Raw genomic sequence first — 18299 nt, forward strand, 5'->3', positions numbered from 1 at the left:
ACGCGGAGACAGCCTGCACGCCCAGACAGAGGGGCGGGTAGACGCGGCACACGCGTAAAGCCAGAAAAGACAAAATCACACGCAGTAACACGGGTGGGCCTAGACATAATCACAGGCGAAGTTAAGAGAAACACAAACAATGCTGTCACTTACATGTGGAATCTAAGGAAATGGTACACATAAACTTATACACAAAAAAGAAACAGAGTCGCAGAGGTAGAAAACTTATGGTTACCAGGGCGAAAGAGAGGGGGTAAACTGGGAAGCTACACACACTACTACATACGAAACAAGATAGACGATCTACTGTACAGCACAGGAAACTCTACTCAATACTCTATAATGACCCCCATGAGAAAAGAATGTAAAAAAGAGTGGATCGATGTATAACTGATTCACTTTGCTGTTTACCCAAAACTAACGTTATAAATCAACTACATTCCAATAAAAAACTTTTAAAAAGTTGGGGAGGACATAGGAGGAGGGATTTTTTGAAGCGATGGCAATGTTCTTTATTACCTAATTACACATTTGTAAAAATTCACAGAACTGTATAGTAAAAAAGGGTACATATACTATATATAAATTATACCTTTAAAAAATGCACTATCCAGTTTGACTTTGAAGAAAATGAATTTTGGATAAACTGAGTATGTGAATAAAGATTTTCAAGGGAACCTGTTTTGTGTTATCAGATAATTACTTATAGTTGCAAAAATATAGACTGTATTATTCTCTTAAACAGACTGCTCCTTTCCTGAAAGGAACATTTTACATTTGGATAAAAACTAGCTATTTTCTGGGCTTCCCTGATGGCTCAGATGGTAAATAATCCACCTGTAATGCAACAAATGTGCGTTCAATCCCTGAGTTGAGAAGATCTAGAGAAGGGAAATGGCTACCCACTCCAGTATTCTGGCCTGGAGAATTCCACTGACAGAGGAGCTTGGCAGGCTACAAGTCCATGGGGTCACAAAAAGTTAGACATGACTGAGAGACTTTCACTTTACTATTTTCTGGTAAGATGTTAGAAGGCCAAGAATGATATGTGGGGTGCATCCCAATTAAACATGAATCATAAATGACACATCTTTGAAATTATTGTATTAAGTCCATGGGAAAATAAAACAATCTAACATCCTAGAGAAAAAACGTCTTTAAGTGTAATTTTTTCTCTAGGATGTCATTGTAGAGAAAAAGATACAATGACGACTATATTTTACTACCATAAATGCTACTCAAGATTTAAGAATGATAAATCTAACCCTAAACTTGACATTTTAAAAACTTATCACTTAAGGAGTATTTGTGGCTATTATAACAATGTCATAAATATATGCAGGCAGTAATTGTGTATCCTTGGTCAAAAGACACACATCAGCTACATCTCAATACATCCTTGCCACCTTTGGTGGCAAAGGCAGGAAACCAACTCTGAGACAAGCCAGCCTTCTGTTCCTGGGCTGCCTCTGCACTCGTGTTACCATGAGGCTGAACTGCTCTCTGGGAGCTTCAGTCTATTTATAGAAACCCAGTGTATGTTTTTAATCCAAACCTTTCACGTCACTGTCTATTCTATGCCATTCTTCTGGGTGCCACACGGTCAAGCCCCAGATACAAAAATTAGGTGTTTAAAGTTTTGTGAATCAATAGCTATAAAAATTATGTACCCTCTTTCGTTGGACATGCTACTGTTATGTTAAACTAAAGGAAGGAAGCCATGTTAGCAAAAAATAGGAAGGAAGCATAGTGAAAGCCTGAATTATGGAATGGTCTATCTAACAATTCATTCTATTCATATTTGGTGCCTTAGAAAATGTATCATCTCTAAGACCTGATATTCTCCCCTTCTTCTGTTAACTGTTGAGAACTGAATATATATAGTAACTCTCCTTTTTTCCCTAAAAAGTCTTTAAAATTAGACTTCAGTCCACTAAACCAGAAACAACACAACAATGGAAATCTGGTTCATATTAGTACAATTTACAGTCTCAGAGCATTTAATTATATCAGATCTCACCAAGCACTGAAATGCTGTTTTCTTAACAAAGGCATACTAGTGCAGGTCATTCTCCTTCTTGTGTCTTCTCTGATTTATATTTAACTCAGGACAACTTCTGGTTCAGTAACAGTGTGCTACAAGTAGCTTTACGTACCTGATGAAGTGCTCCTGCTGGTAGGACGATGGCATCACCAAGGAACTGAACAAGAGTGCAGGTCTTGACCCCATACTCCTCAAGCAGTCTTTGGCGAAGCTTTCTGTTTACATACCAGCTCTGGTCACGTATTGGATCATGTTCTGGTAGAACTTCGAGGCCTTGTTCTTTTGAAATCTGAAATATGGATTAAAATTAAAATATACACCCCAATTAAGTAAAGGAAACGGTGAATCCTGTTCAGCTAAACTTCAGTTTACCATAAGTCTTTTGTTCTCAGAATCTTCTGGAATGACAATTAAGCTTAAGTTAAAGAAAATCATGTTCTACAATTGGAAAAGCAAAAGGATATGAAACTGTTGAGGAGTGATGTAATGTTAAAAAAGTAAATTATACTGGTTTCCTCTTCTTTTAAAATAGTAATAATGATCATTTTTTCCCAGTTTTTTTGGCTACACCACGAAGTTTGCAGGGATCTTAGTTCTCTGACCAGGGGAACTGGACTCATGCCCCCTGCAGTGGAAGCACAGAGTCCTAACCACTGAACCGGCAGGGACTTCATTGACAATGAGGTTTTCATCCATTTGGTTCCTTCCAGCAATTTTAAGAGTATAGCACAAGGATGGGGGAAAGGTTAGTTTTGTAGCTTTCTTCCAAAAGCCAAGCCATTTGTATATATGAACTTCACAGATATTTTTTGATGCTATTCTTTTTTTAAGGTAGGTACAAAGATAAATACCTTATATTGCTAACCTTCTAACCCGTGAGAAATCAATTTCAAGGAACCTTTTGACTAACAAGTGAAGTCTTCTGCTTTAAAAAGCATAATTTATAATAAATTAAAAGACTGGTAGGTGGTTCTGGGATAAGATAGTAGTTACAGGGCCATAGCTCCTTCACTTTTACACGGACCAAAGACAAACCTTAAGTTCATTCAGAAAGAATATGAAAACCAGCAATTATGGTCCCTTAAAAGAAATCCTTATCATTACAAAATTCAGAAAATATTGAGACAATGGTTTGAACTAATTTCAGATCAACATGTCACTTTTTAACAAGTAAATTAAATTTACAATTACTCAAAATCTCAACCTATTCAAATATCACAGAGCGACCAGATATGACAGTAAAATTACTCCTTAGGTCAATAGCCAAACATATCAATAACATTAAAAAAAAATCTGCTTTCTTCACATGTTTCTATGACATATTAAATTTTATATTCTATAATTCCAATCACTACTTTTCACCAAGGGTAACATGTGACTCATTAACAGGTTCTTTATGGGGATAAAGAATACTAGTAACTAAGAAGAAACTGCCATTCTAATTCCTCAAAAGAAAGGAGCTTTTGATTTTCAGTAACAAAAAATTCCATCCTCCTAAGTAAAAATTATTTAATCATCTTATACTGCTGAATGCCAATGAGGTTACATTAAAAATTAAGTCTTTGTTCAAGGTGAAGAGATAAAACTATGTATAGGACCTAAAATTATACCTTCTGAAGAAATTCCCGTATCTTGTCAACATCTTTCCCAGCATAAATATGCCACAGAGCACCAGGTATTTCACTTGAGTCCTTCAACCGTTTTCTTAAAATGTCATCCAAATCTTCTTCCTCAAATTTCTTGAGTATTCCTAAAACGCAGAATATTTTCATACTGGTAAATAAAGACTACCAGAAAGTCAAGTTGCCTAAAATTGACCTCTCAGAGAAGAATACTGCCTGACTAGACCAGACTCTTAAAGAGGAGATAAACCCAGTTAAACGTGAAAACTGTGATAACTACAAGAGCAGAGAACACTGACCTGGGTACCTGGGGACAGTAACTTTCCCCAGTTCATTTCTTTTCTGTAAACCAAGGAACAGGAGATAAAAACTCAAGGACCTTTACTCAAAATTAACCAACTTTTTTCTTCTTGTCCCAAACTATGGTCATAACAATGTTTTATACTCATAGCATTTCATAACTTCCAAAGGACTTTCCTGACCACTATTAGGCAAGGATCATAATCTCTATTTTACAGCTGAGCAAAAAGGTTCAGTGAGGAGAAGGGATTTGTTCATTACCATGACTAACGAATGGCAGAGCAAAATGTCTCATTTACTATTATTGATTAATCTATTATCAAATGCTAATACTTCAGGTGCTATGATTGAGGAGGGATGAGACCATTCTGCTAATATGTTGACAAATTAAAAACTGTACATATATATATATAATGTATAAACAAATGTTAGCTGAAGTTATCTATGAGTGAAGTATAGAAATGTCATCATTTTCAAACCGCTGATTTCACTACAATAAACATTTTAAAGAAATGTTTTAACAGAAAAGGAAATCTATTGCTTAACACAAAGAATATATCAAATGTTTCCTAATTTATGATAGTGAAATCTTTTTTAAAGTTGGCTGCAAAGATTTTTTGAAGTCAAACATTAGATGTTTACAATATACCAAACACTGCCCTAGAATGTTGGGGATTAGTTAAGACTTCCTGGAATAAAAGAGGCTATTAGTAAGTGTAGGTAAACAAGAATATCACAAGTGCAATCATACAAGTTAAAAGGATGCACAAAGACTAGTTCAGTCCTCAAATTTTTTTTCTTAGTTTTTATTTTTGGCCTCACTGTATAGCAGACACGTGAGACCTTAGTTCCCCAACTAGAAAGCAAACCAATGTCCCCTGCATTTGAAGCATGAAGTCTTAACCACTGGACCACCAGGGAAGTCCCCTGTCAATTGTTATCTTTAAACGAAAAAGAAAAAGAAAATTGTTACTGCTCTGTGAATTTTTAAAGGCTACTACAAAGAATACATCACGTTTCCTACTTTATGAGAGTGATATCACAAGGACAAAGAGGACTGTTGGGAGCAAAGAAGGTTTACACTTGAATGAAGACCTCGATCTGATCTACGTTTTGAGGAATTTGAATGAATACAGGAATTTGCTAGGGAGACAAGGAAGTTGGGGAGCCATCGTAGGTGGAGGAGAAAGCATGTGCTTTAAGTAGGTACCAAAACATTCCTTTTTATGGTGACCAACTACAAAAACTGGCAAATTAAAAAAAAAGTCCAACAATTAAAGTGCTAATGAACTTTTCTCAAAAGATCAAATATTATGATATGAAAAAGAGGGATGGGAGATGAATTAGGAAGAAAGATGAAAAAGTTCTAGCATTTCTGGACATGAAAGAAAAGCAGGGGAGAAAAGCAGATTGTATAACCTACAATAACCTCTGTATCACAAACTAAGTGCTACAGGGGATAATTTGAACGAAGTACAATGAGGTGCAAATGATTTACCTTAGTCTCTTCAAAGGACTGGTCCCAGGACCCTCCACCCCCACCCACGGCAGATACCAAGTTCCACAGATGTTCAAGTTGGTTAAGTGCTTTTACCCTCCCTCACCCTGTATACTTTTAGACCATGTATAATACCTAATATAGTATAGATGTTATGTAAATAATTATAAATACAACACGAAAAACACGCAAACAGTTGCCGGACACAGCAAATTCCTTTTTCATTTTTTGGGTGGCAGAATTAGCAACTTTTGGAGTACACCATATTTTTTTTTTATTGGGGTACCTTGTTGTGTTAGCCAAATTCAAGTTTTGCTTTTTGAAACTTACTAGCATTTTCTCTTTCCTCAGTTATTTTCTATCCTTAGTTGGTTGAATCCACACATGTGGAACCCACAGATTCAAGGGGTAACTCTAACTCTGTGGCCCTACAGGCTTTGAGAAGGTAAGTAATCTGGTACCAAAGGACACAGATTTCTGTGCTGGAGCTCAGACTAACTCAAGCGTGCTCGACTTTCAAATCCTTGGGAGTGGGGGAGGTAGTTTTTACCGATTATAACAGTTACATTAGCTGAGAAGCTATGAGTCTCTATAGTCTTGGAGGAATTTGGCTTGTGTATCATGCATGTGTATACTCTCAGTTGCTAAGTTGTCTCCCACTCTTTTTGACCCCATGGACCGTGGCCCATCAGGCTCCTCTCTCCATGGGATTCTCCAGGCAAGAATACTAGAGTGGGTTGCCATTTCCTTCTCCAGGGGATCTTCCTGACTCAGGGATTGAACCCGAGTCTTCTGCACTGGCACGCAGATTCTTTCCACTGAGCCACCTTGTGTATTACAGAAGCTATTAAATACACATGATCAGAGTGAATACTGTAATAAACCTCCAGGTCCTAAGCACCTAGCCACTAAGCTGCAGATACATTCTGGGTTCCAGAAAAAACTGTTGAACTAAGTAGCGGCTGGAAATCACGTATAGAATTTCACAGGAAGTGCACATAAACCAAAATGAGAAGAAAGTCTATAATTCTAGGAAGGTCTGTGATTCCATTATACTAAGAATGAAAGGTGTAGTGTTACTGAAGCCACAGTCAGTACTTGAAGAAGAGACAGTGATTAACAGTATCATTTGTTGCAGACGGTTTAAATAATAAAAGGACCAGAAAGAAACCCCTGTACGGAACGCTGACTGTCGGGGGAGCCATAGCAACACTAATCTCAGGAGGGTGGCAGTGGGTAGGGGACAACCTGAGCTGAAACATGAAAGGGAGGTGACAGACACAGCGAAAAATGCATCACGAGGGCAGGGGGAATAGGACAGTGGCCGGGAAGACAAGGTTCGAAGAAGGTTTTGTGAGAAAGGTGGAAAAGTCTACAGTTTGCTCCTACTCTCAGAAAAGAAGCCAGTGTAAAAAGAAGTTTAAGGACCAATGTCTATCATGAAGGGGATAACAGATGGGTAGATGGAACAAGGTTTCAAAAAGACACCCAGAGGGCAGGATCTAAAATCTATACACTGGATAGAAAATTATTTCTACTTAGGAAAAAGGCCCTTTCTCTTTGGTACCAGAAGGGAAAAAAGCATGCTTGAGATACAAGCATGTCTTCATCATCTTCAGAACAAAGACCTAGTTTCGTTTCTTTACTAAATGTTTTTAAGTGAGTTTACCATTTTATTTTCATACACTCAATAATAATATGAAAGGAGTAAATAAAAAATATTCACTTTTAAGACTTCCCTGGTGGTCCAGCAGTTGAGAGTCCACCTGTCAATGCAGGGGGCCACAGGTTTGAGCCCTGCGCCAGGAAGATTCCATATGCTCCAGGGCAGCTAAGCCCAGGCAACACTCCTGAGCCTGAGCCCCAGAGCGTGGTTCACAAGAGATGCGACATAATGAGAAGCCTGTGCGCCACAACTACAGAAAAGCCTGACAGCAGCAAAGACCCAACACAGCCAAAGATAAACCAAATTCTTTTTTTGGTGGTGGTAGTACAGTTGCTGAGTCATATCTGACTCTTGTGACTCCATGGACTGTAGCCTGACAGTCTCCTTTGCCCAAGGGATTTTCCAGGCAAGAGTACTGGAGTAGGTTGCCATTTCCTTCTCCAGAGGATCTTCCTAATCTAGGGATCAAACCCACGTCTCCAGCATTGCAGGCAGATTCTTTACCAACTAACTGAGCCACCAGGGAAGTTCTAAAAGTGAATTTAACTCGCTTTTAAAATTGAAAATCCTTTGTGTAAAAGAAAAAAAAAAGCCAGGTAAATTAATCATACCTCAAAATGAGTATTAAATATCCCTAAATACACTGCAATTTTGGGGGGGAATCTTTGATGTTAACTCAGAGGCTGACATTCTGGATAGTACTACTGGATCTGGTTATTCAACTGTTTTTCCAAAACACCACTATTCTTAAAGTTTCTTTACCTGCTTTTGAGAGAATGCCATTTCCTTTTGCTATGCCAACATAGACTAGAATATTTACAACATCAGAAACTTCAACATGTAGATTTGTTGTTCCTATATCATGATCTTTAGCAGCAGCTACACCTGTGTATAAAATAAAATTTTATTCAACATAATACTTTATATACCCTAGATATTCCTTCCAAAATCAACTCTATGAGGAAAGTCTGTTAGTTATAATTTGAGTTTTAGTCTCCTTATTCTAACACCTACCTACCCACAAAATATCAAATATCCATGAAGTATACCATAAGAGTCAAGTTAATAGAAAATGTAACTATATTTTTACACTATTGGCTATTAATACCTAATATACCACCGGTCTGTTTCTTTCTTTCTTTTTTTTTTTCCCCGGTCTGTTTCAAAAAACATTTCAAGAATTATTAACGGAACAGATTTAGTAGAATCTAAAAGTGATTAGACAATTTATCTTTGGTCAGAAATTATTTAAAATTCCACATACTCCAAGCTGATAGAAATGCAAATATATACTTACCATAAGCACTGCACAACCTGGGTCCTAGATCAGGGCGTACAAAAAATCCCGGTAAATGAGAGGCCAGGTTGAATCGTCCTTCTGGATTACAATATTCTGGCAATGGCAGGCTTTTTAAAAGATCTTCATATCTGAATAACAACATTGACTTCTTTTGAATAAAGACTTACATTCTTAAGTATTTTCAAATATATAATGTTCAAGTTGTTAAACTTTCCATAAAGCCTCTAACAGTTAAAACTTTTCTTGGCTTCATTCAAAGTTTAAACGAATGCATAATATACAGATAAGCAAAGAACAGAAGTGATACTGACTAAAACTGCAATTCTGCTTCCCTAAACACAGCCAACCGAGAGCACCAAGAGAAGGGAGGTCCCAAGCGGGGCCTCCTGTTCTTTGACAGAGCACTCTCTTCTCCTCTGCACTAGCAAAGACATTCACAGTCCCCTGCTGAGACCACAGAGATTCAGTTCTGTAATTTTTTTTCTTACTTCCTTTTAATTGAGGAAGATACTACTTAAATCTCACATTTGTAGTTTATTATCTCACTCCTCGGATAACCTCAGCTCAACCTCAAAAGTCAAGAGTCAAAATAGCCAAGTATAAAAAAATATACCTTGCTGGCATCATAGTCTTGAAGTCTTCTCCTGAAGGGCAATCTTTCAATTTTAAAACAACTGTTTCTCCACTTTTTGTTTTTTGTCGTTCTATAAGAATGCAATTGATTATTAAAAAGATAATTTTTGTCTTTCTATTCTTATTAATGTTTGAAGAGGAAAGAAAAAACATAAAATGAATGAATACCTCTATTGTCATACAGTAGGTACTTAAAATAATGCTTTTATTTATGTATTCATATAGTATAAAGATGTTTATTCCTTATGTAGATATTTGCAACATCACTAAAAAATTCTTTTAAAAAAATATCTCTTTAAAACTGTTACTAAGGTTAAAATTATAATCTTACATTTTTAATTTTTCAAAATGTTTTACACAAAGTATTTAATCCAAGTTTCAAAAGTTTTTGGGGTTGGTTGCCAAAAATATTCCCCAGGAATATTAATATACTGAATATGACATAAACAGAATGACTTTTTTTGGCAGGGGCAGTCACTGCACCCCCTGATTTGTGTAATCTTAGTTCACCCACCAGGGATTGAACCTGGGCCATAGCAGTGAAAGCCTGAGTCCTAACTACTGGCTCACCAGGCTATCTCTAAATGACTTCTTTATCATTAAAGGAAATGAGGGGCAGAGACAGGAAGAGCACCAAGTCTCTTGATTCCAAGTACTTGTTTCTTTTTACTAGAAAACAAAGTAATACAAATGTTTCAAAGGTTTAAACTCTGATGTTAAGTCATATTTCCAATTTATCATTTTGGGAAGATAGGTTTAAGAAAACAGTAAAACAAACAACAACAAAAAACCCAACATACTTGAAACTTCCTCAAAACCATCCCAGAATTCCTTAACATTGGCATTTGAAATAATGCTGTCTTTGCAGTTGAGGAGATCAGCTTGGTGGTCTCCAAAATCAAGACTAATTGAATCCGCCTTCCACAAGCTAATGTTCATTTTCTTATGCACGCCAGAAACCACTGCAGGCTTATAAACGATAGATAAATAAAAGTTAAAAGATATACATGGACACTTCCAAAATTTGATTTTATACACAACATATAGAAAACAGTTAACATGTTGAATTTATGGACTAATTAATGACAAATTGTGAGAATTAAAGCAGCTTTTAAAAATAGTTCCTGACCTGGAAAGATGTTCACAATACATTTTCAAAGAGAAAAAGTGATAAGAGAATGCCATGTACTGGCAGAGTACACTGTCATTTTTGAAAACAATAATTGTAGTATGTAGTATTTTTCAGGAAAGAGTCTGAAAGGCTACATTAAAATTTTCATTTTTAAGCTAAATGTTTTAATGTTTTCTTTACAGATTCATTTCTACAGACAAAACACAACCTTGTACATATGTAATATATGTAGTAAGATTTCTAAATAAAATATATAGTCTTTGGACTAAAACAAATTATATCCATTCTGATTTTATATCACTTAGAACACACACATATTCTTTACCTCTACAGAGATCATGACAAATAAATATATTAACAACCAAGTACAACAATAAATTTAAAATCTATGACTGATTCCCTGAAAGTCAATTGGTTCTTTGAAATCACATGAATTCCAATTTCCTCCACACTCTCTAACCCAAACACCAACTATTGAAGATTTTTAAAACTCCAATGCCAATGTCGAAAAAAGACCTCTAAGGCAATCTGATGCATTATTCTTAGGTTTCTTCTTTTTAAATCCCCACCCCCCCTCAAAAAGAAAACAGAAAGTTGTGACTTAAGGAGTCTCTTGTAAAAGATATTTTTTACATGCTCTTAAAACACATAAAATAAGTCTGAGGAGCCATGAGTGCAAAATAACCTCAAGCTAGGGTTGTTATCACAAAAGATATGTCAAAAACATAAAACAAACACTACACTAAGAAGTTAACAACCTGGGTAACTGCAAAATTAAAATTCCTTTCAATGGGCTAATAATATATCCAACTATTAAAACAGGTTGGCTATTAGATAATTAACTATGGCTGATAATTCACATATTAATTTCCAGACCTTATTATGTCTATTCAGTAATACTTCTATCCAGCCTTGTAACATTCCTTATTACAGTAACCAGCAGCTTGGGAAAAGTAAAATTTTAAAAGTATATTAGAATATTCTCAAGCAGAATTCTTAGGCTACTATCATCATCATCTTCCTGAAATACTTAAAGCCTTTGTAATTTGACCCCTTGCCTCTAGTCTTATTCCCTTCCAGTTCAACTTCTAATCTGCTTTGCTGTGTTATTTTATGTTGATCTGTACTACACATGAAATACAGCCAATATTTTATAACAATCACAAATGGAGTATAACCTTTAAAAAAAAATGTGAATCACTGTATTGTACACCTATGACATATAACATCAACTATACTCCAATTTTTAAAAAGTCAACCCGATTACTTTGATTCTTCAATTAAAACTGTCATCTATAGGATAAAGTTCAACTCTTTAGCATGATATAAAGGTCCCTCATAATTATAACTAAACACCTCATTTCCCCATCATTACCCCACAAAACTCTTTTGTCAGGTAATCAAAGCTACTGAACAGTTCCTCTAACACCTGATCCTTTTTATTTCCAACCTCCCATCCATCTAGAAAATCCCTGAAACAACATCAATCTAGACTACCAGCCCTTCTGAATTAGTACTCTAGCTTAGCCATTCACTCTTTTAGGTTTCCATAGTGCCTGAAACAAAATTCTTAGCAAATTTAACATATTTATAAAAGTATTTATTTATGAGGCTATTTAAGCCCACACAAGCTTAAGCTGTCTAAATTGCAACCTAGCAATGGCATCAGGGATTCAAGGCAGAGCCAACCAAAAAAATATGTATTAAAAACTGCATATAGGTAATGCATGGGTGTGTGTATTTTTTCTGGGGTGAGCAACCAAGCTATCATCAGATTTTGCAAAGGACTAGTGACCTAAAAAGATTAAGAATCATTGTACAAAAATGGTTCTTATTTATTTTTACATAACTTATTCATTTTTATATTCTTATTGGCCAGCACAAAGACTATATTTTACCAGGTGCTCAGTAACTATCTACTGAATGAAAAAAATGAAGTAAAATAGCAATGATGTTTTCCAGAATGCAAGGAAAAAACTGAACATGACACTAAGTCATACAAATTCCTAATTTATGCACTAATGTAGCAAATTACCACCCCAAACGGGTATCAAACATTATTATGTCAAAACCGGTCAAACAGAAAATCATTTTTATCTGAGCAGAATTAAATAATGGAGTTTCTCATTTAAGATTTGATGAACTAACTTAAAAATAAATGTCCTACGGTCAAAGGCAAACACATCTACACTTATCAGTTCAAGAAAAATGCTCTCAGTATGAACATTGTAATAGCAGATATGAATCTGTTAACTGGACTAAAATACAAATGTAAAGAAAGGAAGGCGATACCAAACTTTGTAAATATGTGACTTATTAGAAGTCTGCTCACTAGCAGACTGAAACTATAACATCAAATATTCAGCGCTTCCTTATTAATTCATAAAAATCTGGCCAAAAAATAAAAATTCAGAAATAATCATTCTGATAACATTTTTGGTATCTTCCAACCCAAATGTGTCAAGATTATCTTTCCCTTTTCTCCTTAGTCCTAAGGAGAAAACCATTTTCCTATTCAACCAGCTTCAGTTCCACTCAGAGAATACTAAATCAGCTTAAAATACTCACTTGTCCATATTTCCAACACTCTTTGAAAAGCTTCCAATTATTAATATTTTTATAATCCTTAAGCCACAGAATATGCTTCTCACAGATCCAAGAATGTGGTATGTCACTGTACGATCTATTGTTTGCATCCATGGCAGATTTTCTGCTTTCTTTGGGCTCTTCTTTGAACTCTGATTTTACATTTATCTTAGAGGCTTTATTTGGTGGAATTTTGTTTTCAACAACTGAAGCAATTATGTCATCAAGAATGTTTGGCATAGTCCTTCCACTTTTACCACTCTAATAAGAAAAAAATAAATATTTTAAGCAGAAACGATTACATTTGGAAACCTCTGCTTTAATTTTCCATTAACATGGCAAACACCACCACAAACAATATATCTGGCTTCAAGAATCCAGTCAGTGGATTTGAATCTCTAGTGCCTACACTGCTCCTGACAATGGGAAGCAGAAGTTGGGTGGTCTCCATGTGAAAACTGTGGGATCTGCAGAAACTTGAAGTATGGTCTTTCTTGCTTTTACAACGTTTTAGGATCAGGGTAGAGGGAATAGAGATTAGGAAGACTCGCCCAACTTTTAAAAGCTGCTAAAAATTTGTCTCTACCTGTGCAATTATTCTGCTTGTATTTTCTTTCTGGTGAAAAAGCAAAAATTGATGTCTATATATTTTAAGTAAGAAAACTTCCATTCACATCCATCCCTCCCCCTCACCTCTAACTAGACACATGGTTTCCAAGTTTTGAAGGAGTATCTTAGGGCGGCTTTGGAATCAAAATGTCCCTCCCTCAACTCTTTTCACCTGGAAAAGAAAATCTCTGGATTTTAAGTTATCAGAATTATAATGCAAATAGGAACATGCACAGCAATTTGGTATATTTGATTGCATCTGCATCTATTTATTGTGTAGTTCACAGCAAAGACCCCGAATCTAAATTTAAGGCCCATATGAAATACAAAAATCTAGCTTCTCACTCACAGGGGTTCCCATTGAATAAACTGGTGCAAAGGCAATGCCAGCATCTGTAGAACCCACACGTAGCTTGCCAGCAGTTGTGGTCAGCAAATCTCGTAATGTTGAACCTTGTTCATTATTCTGGGATACAGGAGGTGATGTTCTGCTATTTGGAGAATTAGGGTCATCTTGTTCTCTCTCTTCTTTAATTTGCTTTTCAAGGGCAAATTCTTTGTTTTCTAAAATGAAACATTTTAAAAAATGCAAATAAAATTAAACATGCTATTGAAGTACAGACAAAGGAATTCTACATTTTACAGCAAGAGGTGAAACACTAGTGATTTAAGCACCTGGGCACACACCAGAGGATGGGTTAGATCCTTTAGGAGTCAAATAGTTTGAATATGAGAAGGCCTTCCTCAATATTTTAGACATGAAAGTGAGTTTGCACCTGTCACAAATGAAAAATGCTTTAGCTAAGACAGGGACAAAGTGTAGATAAGTTACAAATCTATTGCCCTGGTGGCTTTATTAATGTGCTCATCTACAGATGATTCTGTACCTAGCTTTGATATGATCATGAAAGCTGAGTTCCTAGTAAGAAAAATGTTTTACTGACCCTAAGCCACAATGCAAGCAAAAGCCAAAACTAAAGTGTTCTAAATGTACTAAATGTACTAAAAGTAGTACATTAATGTATAATAGTACACTATTGATCACAAATCTTCTATCAGATGATAAATTAGATTTACCTTTTTTTTCCTCTCTGGCCTTCTGCTCTGCAAGATCTGCTAACCAGTGCAGGGGTGACTGGGATTCTGGAGGAGCTAACTTGCTGTCTGTGCTCACATCACTCCCTGGACTGCTGCTGCCATTACTTTCAGGCTTCTGAGGGGCACTTTGCTGCTGAGACTCAGGCATGCACAGAGAAACTTTATTACTGTGATTAAGAACATTCTGTAAAACCTACAAAGGTAGAACAGTTGAATTTTAAAAATACTATCTTTTCAATTATTCAGAGTTAAAAGTAGAGGTTACAGTTATATAGTAACATGGGAAACATAATTTATAAAACTTTAAGTTCTAAAGTGGATTTCAAATATCAAAGTTGATTCTTTTAACCATGAAGTTTACTTGAATAGAGAATTTTCACTCACTTGAGACACACCATTCATAGGAGAAAAATTTCCAACTTGTATATTCTGTTTGTTAGTACAATGACAATGGGATTTAATACCATATTTTTCTCTAAGAGTGTGCATCGCATCCAAAAGATCTGTCAAAACTACAAAATATAATGGTTAATTAAAAGGTTATCATTAGTTGTTAAGATTATAAAAATTTTTTGTTTTTCTTGTGTCTTTTCACATTTCTTCTATTTTTCCTTCATCCCTTCTATCTATTTCAGGTTAGATCATTCAACCAAATTCATGTTCTCTGTTCTTTCCTCCTTTACCTCTATAATAAAAAATCAGTATGCTCAAAAAAAAAAAAAGCAGAATAACCTGTAATAAATAAATCTCATACACTCTTTTTCATTACATTCTAGTTCCCCTCAACCCCACTTTCTCAGCCAAGCTGCACAGCTTGCAAGATCTTAGTTCGCCACCTAGGGATCAAACTCGAGCTCCCATGCAATGGAAGCATGGAGCCCTAACCACTGGACAACCAGAGAACTCCTAGTTTTCTCCATCTAAAATAGTTCCTCTATGGCTTTCTGCATCACTGGGTTTGGGCTTATCCTGCTAACTCTTACACAGAGGATTCTAAGAACAGAAAAAGAACATTCAAGATTAGATAAACCTTATTTCTTCATTCTACTACTACTACCTATTTCTAAGTAATCTGGAACAATGAAAAGCTGTTACACTAAGTCACTAATGCATATTTATACTTACCAGAACCAGGTATAATTTGAGTTGGCATCAAATGTTTGTGATCATGAGGCTGTCCCTTCACACACTTCATCCAAGCATACAATTCTTTATCTGTAAGATTATAACATAGTACATATGTTTATAAGATTATAAAAGTACACAACTTTTATATCAACAAGTACACAAGATTATAAAAGTACACAACTTTTATATCAACCATGGTTTTATAATTATAAAATTGATGGTATATATAAAGAGCTTAACAATTATATAAAATGTCAATGGTAGGCTTCATACATTTGCTTCTTAAAAGAAAAAAAAAATCAAACAAACATTTCCACTATTCTGAGAATTCTATAGAAACAAAACATATGAAATGTTACTAGCCTTTTCTAAAATGACTGTTCTTTAATCTCATTAATGTATTAGTCACCTCAATCTTTCCTGTAGCTAATTTTTTTACTCTTAGCTATTTGTGGCAAACAGGCTTTAGGCCTGATCTTGGTACCTTAGACTTCTAAGTTTGAAGCTGCTGCCAACTCATTTTTTTAATGCGTCAAAGACATAAACTGTCAGAAGACATGTAAAAAGCTTCAACTTGATAGACAGTATTTAATAGCTATTACTGCAACAAGGCTCCATACCTGGAGTAGTCAGTGTATTCACACATAGCATGAGGCATATCATACACAAGAAAAAGCTTCGTACCTTGATCTCAAGATCTTCTTCTATAAAACTAATGATATAGATAACTACTCATGATATGGCTGTAAGGGTTTCAATAAATGTTAAAAAGTTCATTAAATTCAACATAAAAAAATCTAGAGCTATTTCACAAAAAGTTTTAGAAGAAATAAAAATTCAAATCCAGAAAAAAACTGATTTTAAAAGTGTTGACTTTCCTACAAAACCTATGTAGTAACTTGTAAATGTTCCTACTTATGTTTTAGATACTTAGGTTAGTTACCACTATATAGCTATAACCTAGTCAGTGTGAGCTTACTGCAATATTTATCAGTGAAATAAGGAGATATATAAATAAAACAAATATATATTCATATATTTATAAGACATAATAAAACTCAAGGCATATAGATTACACTTTAAAAATCTATGGTTGACTGACAGACTATACTTTCAAAATTAATAGTACTATGGTATCTGACAGCAACACAACTTAGGTTTATTATATTTATACACACCTTATCTTGTTTAAGAAAGGAGTCATGCTTACATATGCATACAATATAAAAAATACATTAATTTCTTCTTAATTTGGCAAAGGGACAATGAAAGTAACATGGGACCAGTAAAAAGGAATGGAGTTTTATAACGCTGCAGCTAGTTCCCTCAACTGAAAATATCCAAATAGACTCTTAAGGTTCTGAAGATACTTAACTGCCTAAAATGCATTCCTTATTATAGCTATACATAAGCATAATCACAGAGACAACTAACTGTGGAGCTCTCCCACTTGCTCAGGGTGCTTTGGTAAGTGCTGGGTATATAAGAAAAAGGCTTTAGTAGTTCTATCACTGGAAAAGCCACTAGTGGCTAAATCGCAGTTCATCTATCTGACACACCACTTTGAAAAAGAGCTGCCTGCAATGAAAATGACATTCACTGCTTTTAGATACTGAATAGTCTACCACTAAATGTGATTTTACTTCTAATACTTGCACAATTTGAATCCTCTCATTAAGACTAGACCCCCAAAACCTTCAGGTTACTAATATTTAAGCAGCTACTTCCTTAATTGCCTTGGATACACTTTTTCTAAAACACCTGTACAGCAGGAGAAAAAGGTAAAATTAGTTACTTTCTTTTAAAACTTTCTAATATCTTCCAGCAGGAAGAACACTGATTTTGTGCCATTTTATTTTTCTAGAATTTTTAAAAAATAATTTAACATATAATACTTTTTCATTTTCTAACTAGGGATAAATAGTGCTAGTGGCAGCATATTCTTAAACACTATGATTTAAGCTTTATGGACCAATTTTTGGAAAAATCAATTCACTCTAGCAAGTATTCAATTGTGACTTCGTTGCTTGACTATGTAATTAATAGGTCTTCAGGCTCTGAAACAGTGGACTGTGAAGGCAACAAAGCCTAACCTAATTTGGGCTACATTAAGAAAACCTCTACCTGAGAGAGTGGATCTACTAATCAGACTAAAAAGGTGTAGATAGTTTTATTTTAGAAAATTTGGCTGTTACAACAAGCTGTGGTTAACTTTTTTAAAAAAATAAACTTCACAAAATTTCCTATTATATTCGTAATTAAGGAAGGCAGGGGAAAAAGCCTCTAATTCATCTAATTTTCCAGATCAGTGGTCCTAAAGAAAACTATCTTAATAAAAAAATTTCAATTTAGATGAAGCTATAACTAACTAACCTCTAGAACTCTTCCTTTCCTTTGCCTTGTAACAATCTAAGCAGACCACAAATCCACATTTTTGGCAGACCCAGTGAATGTTAAACAATGTTGCTTCACATGCATCACACATCTCCCGGACTCCTCTCACTGCTCTTTTCCAGGCAATTTTGGCTGAAATACAGAGAAATAAAAGTTTAAAGGCAAACATGCTCTTTTCCATACAATTTTCACTGAAATGCACAAGACTTTAAACCTAGGATTTCAAAGGATTTATTAACGGTCAAGAGCAGATTTCTTGATGTAATTAGTAATTCTCTTCAGAAGACTT

General features: G+C 35.1%; 1 protein-coding gene across 6 annotated transcripts in view; it reads right to left on the reverse strand.

Moving 5' to 3' along the window:
* The window catches only part of JMJD1C (jumonji domain containing 1C), a 299368-nt gene that overhangs the window by 7556 nt on the left and 273513 nt on the right, over positions 1–18299 (reverse strand). For all 6 annotated transcript variants that reach the window (XM_065922419.1, XM_065922417.1, XM_065922418.1 and 3 more), the window contains 12 exons: positions 17990–18142; positions 15614–15703; positions 14873–15000; positions 14468–14681; positions 13740–13954; positions 12764–13042; positions 9864–10032; positions 9044–9134; positions 8428–8558; positions 7893–8015; positions 3655–3794; positions 2157–2333 (listed from right to left, as the gene is read on the reverse strand). In XM_065922419.1, coding sequence (XP_065778491.1) covers positions 2157–2333; positions 3655–3794; positions 7893–8015; positions 8428–8558; positions 9044–9134; positions 9864–10032; positions 12764–13042; positions 13740–13954; positions 14468–14681; positions 14873–15000; positions 15614–15703; positions 17990–18142 — 1910 coding nt within the window. The remainder of the gene's footprint in view (positions 1–2156; positions 2334–3654; positions 3795–7892; positions 8016–8427; positions 8559–9043; positions 9135–9863; positions 10033–12763; positions 13043–13739; positions 13955–14467; positions 14682–14872; positions 15001–15613; positions 15704–17989; positions 18143–18299) is intronic.

Source organism: Muntiacus reevesi, chromosome 2, assembly GCF_963930625.1.
Source record: "Muntiacus reevesi chromosome 2, mMunRee1.1, whole genome shotgun sequence".
Lineage (NCBI taxonomy): Eukaryota > Metazoa > Chordata > Mammalia > Artiodactyla > Cervidae > Muntiacus > Muntiacus reevesi.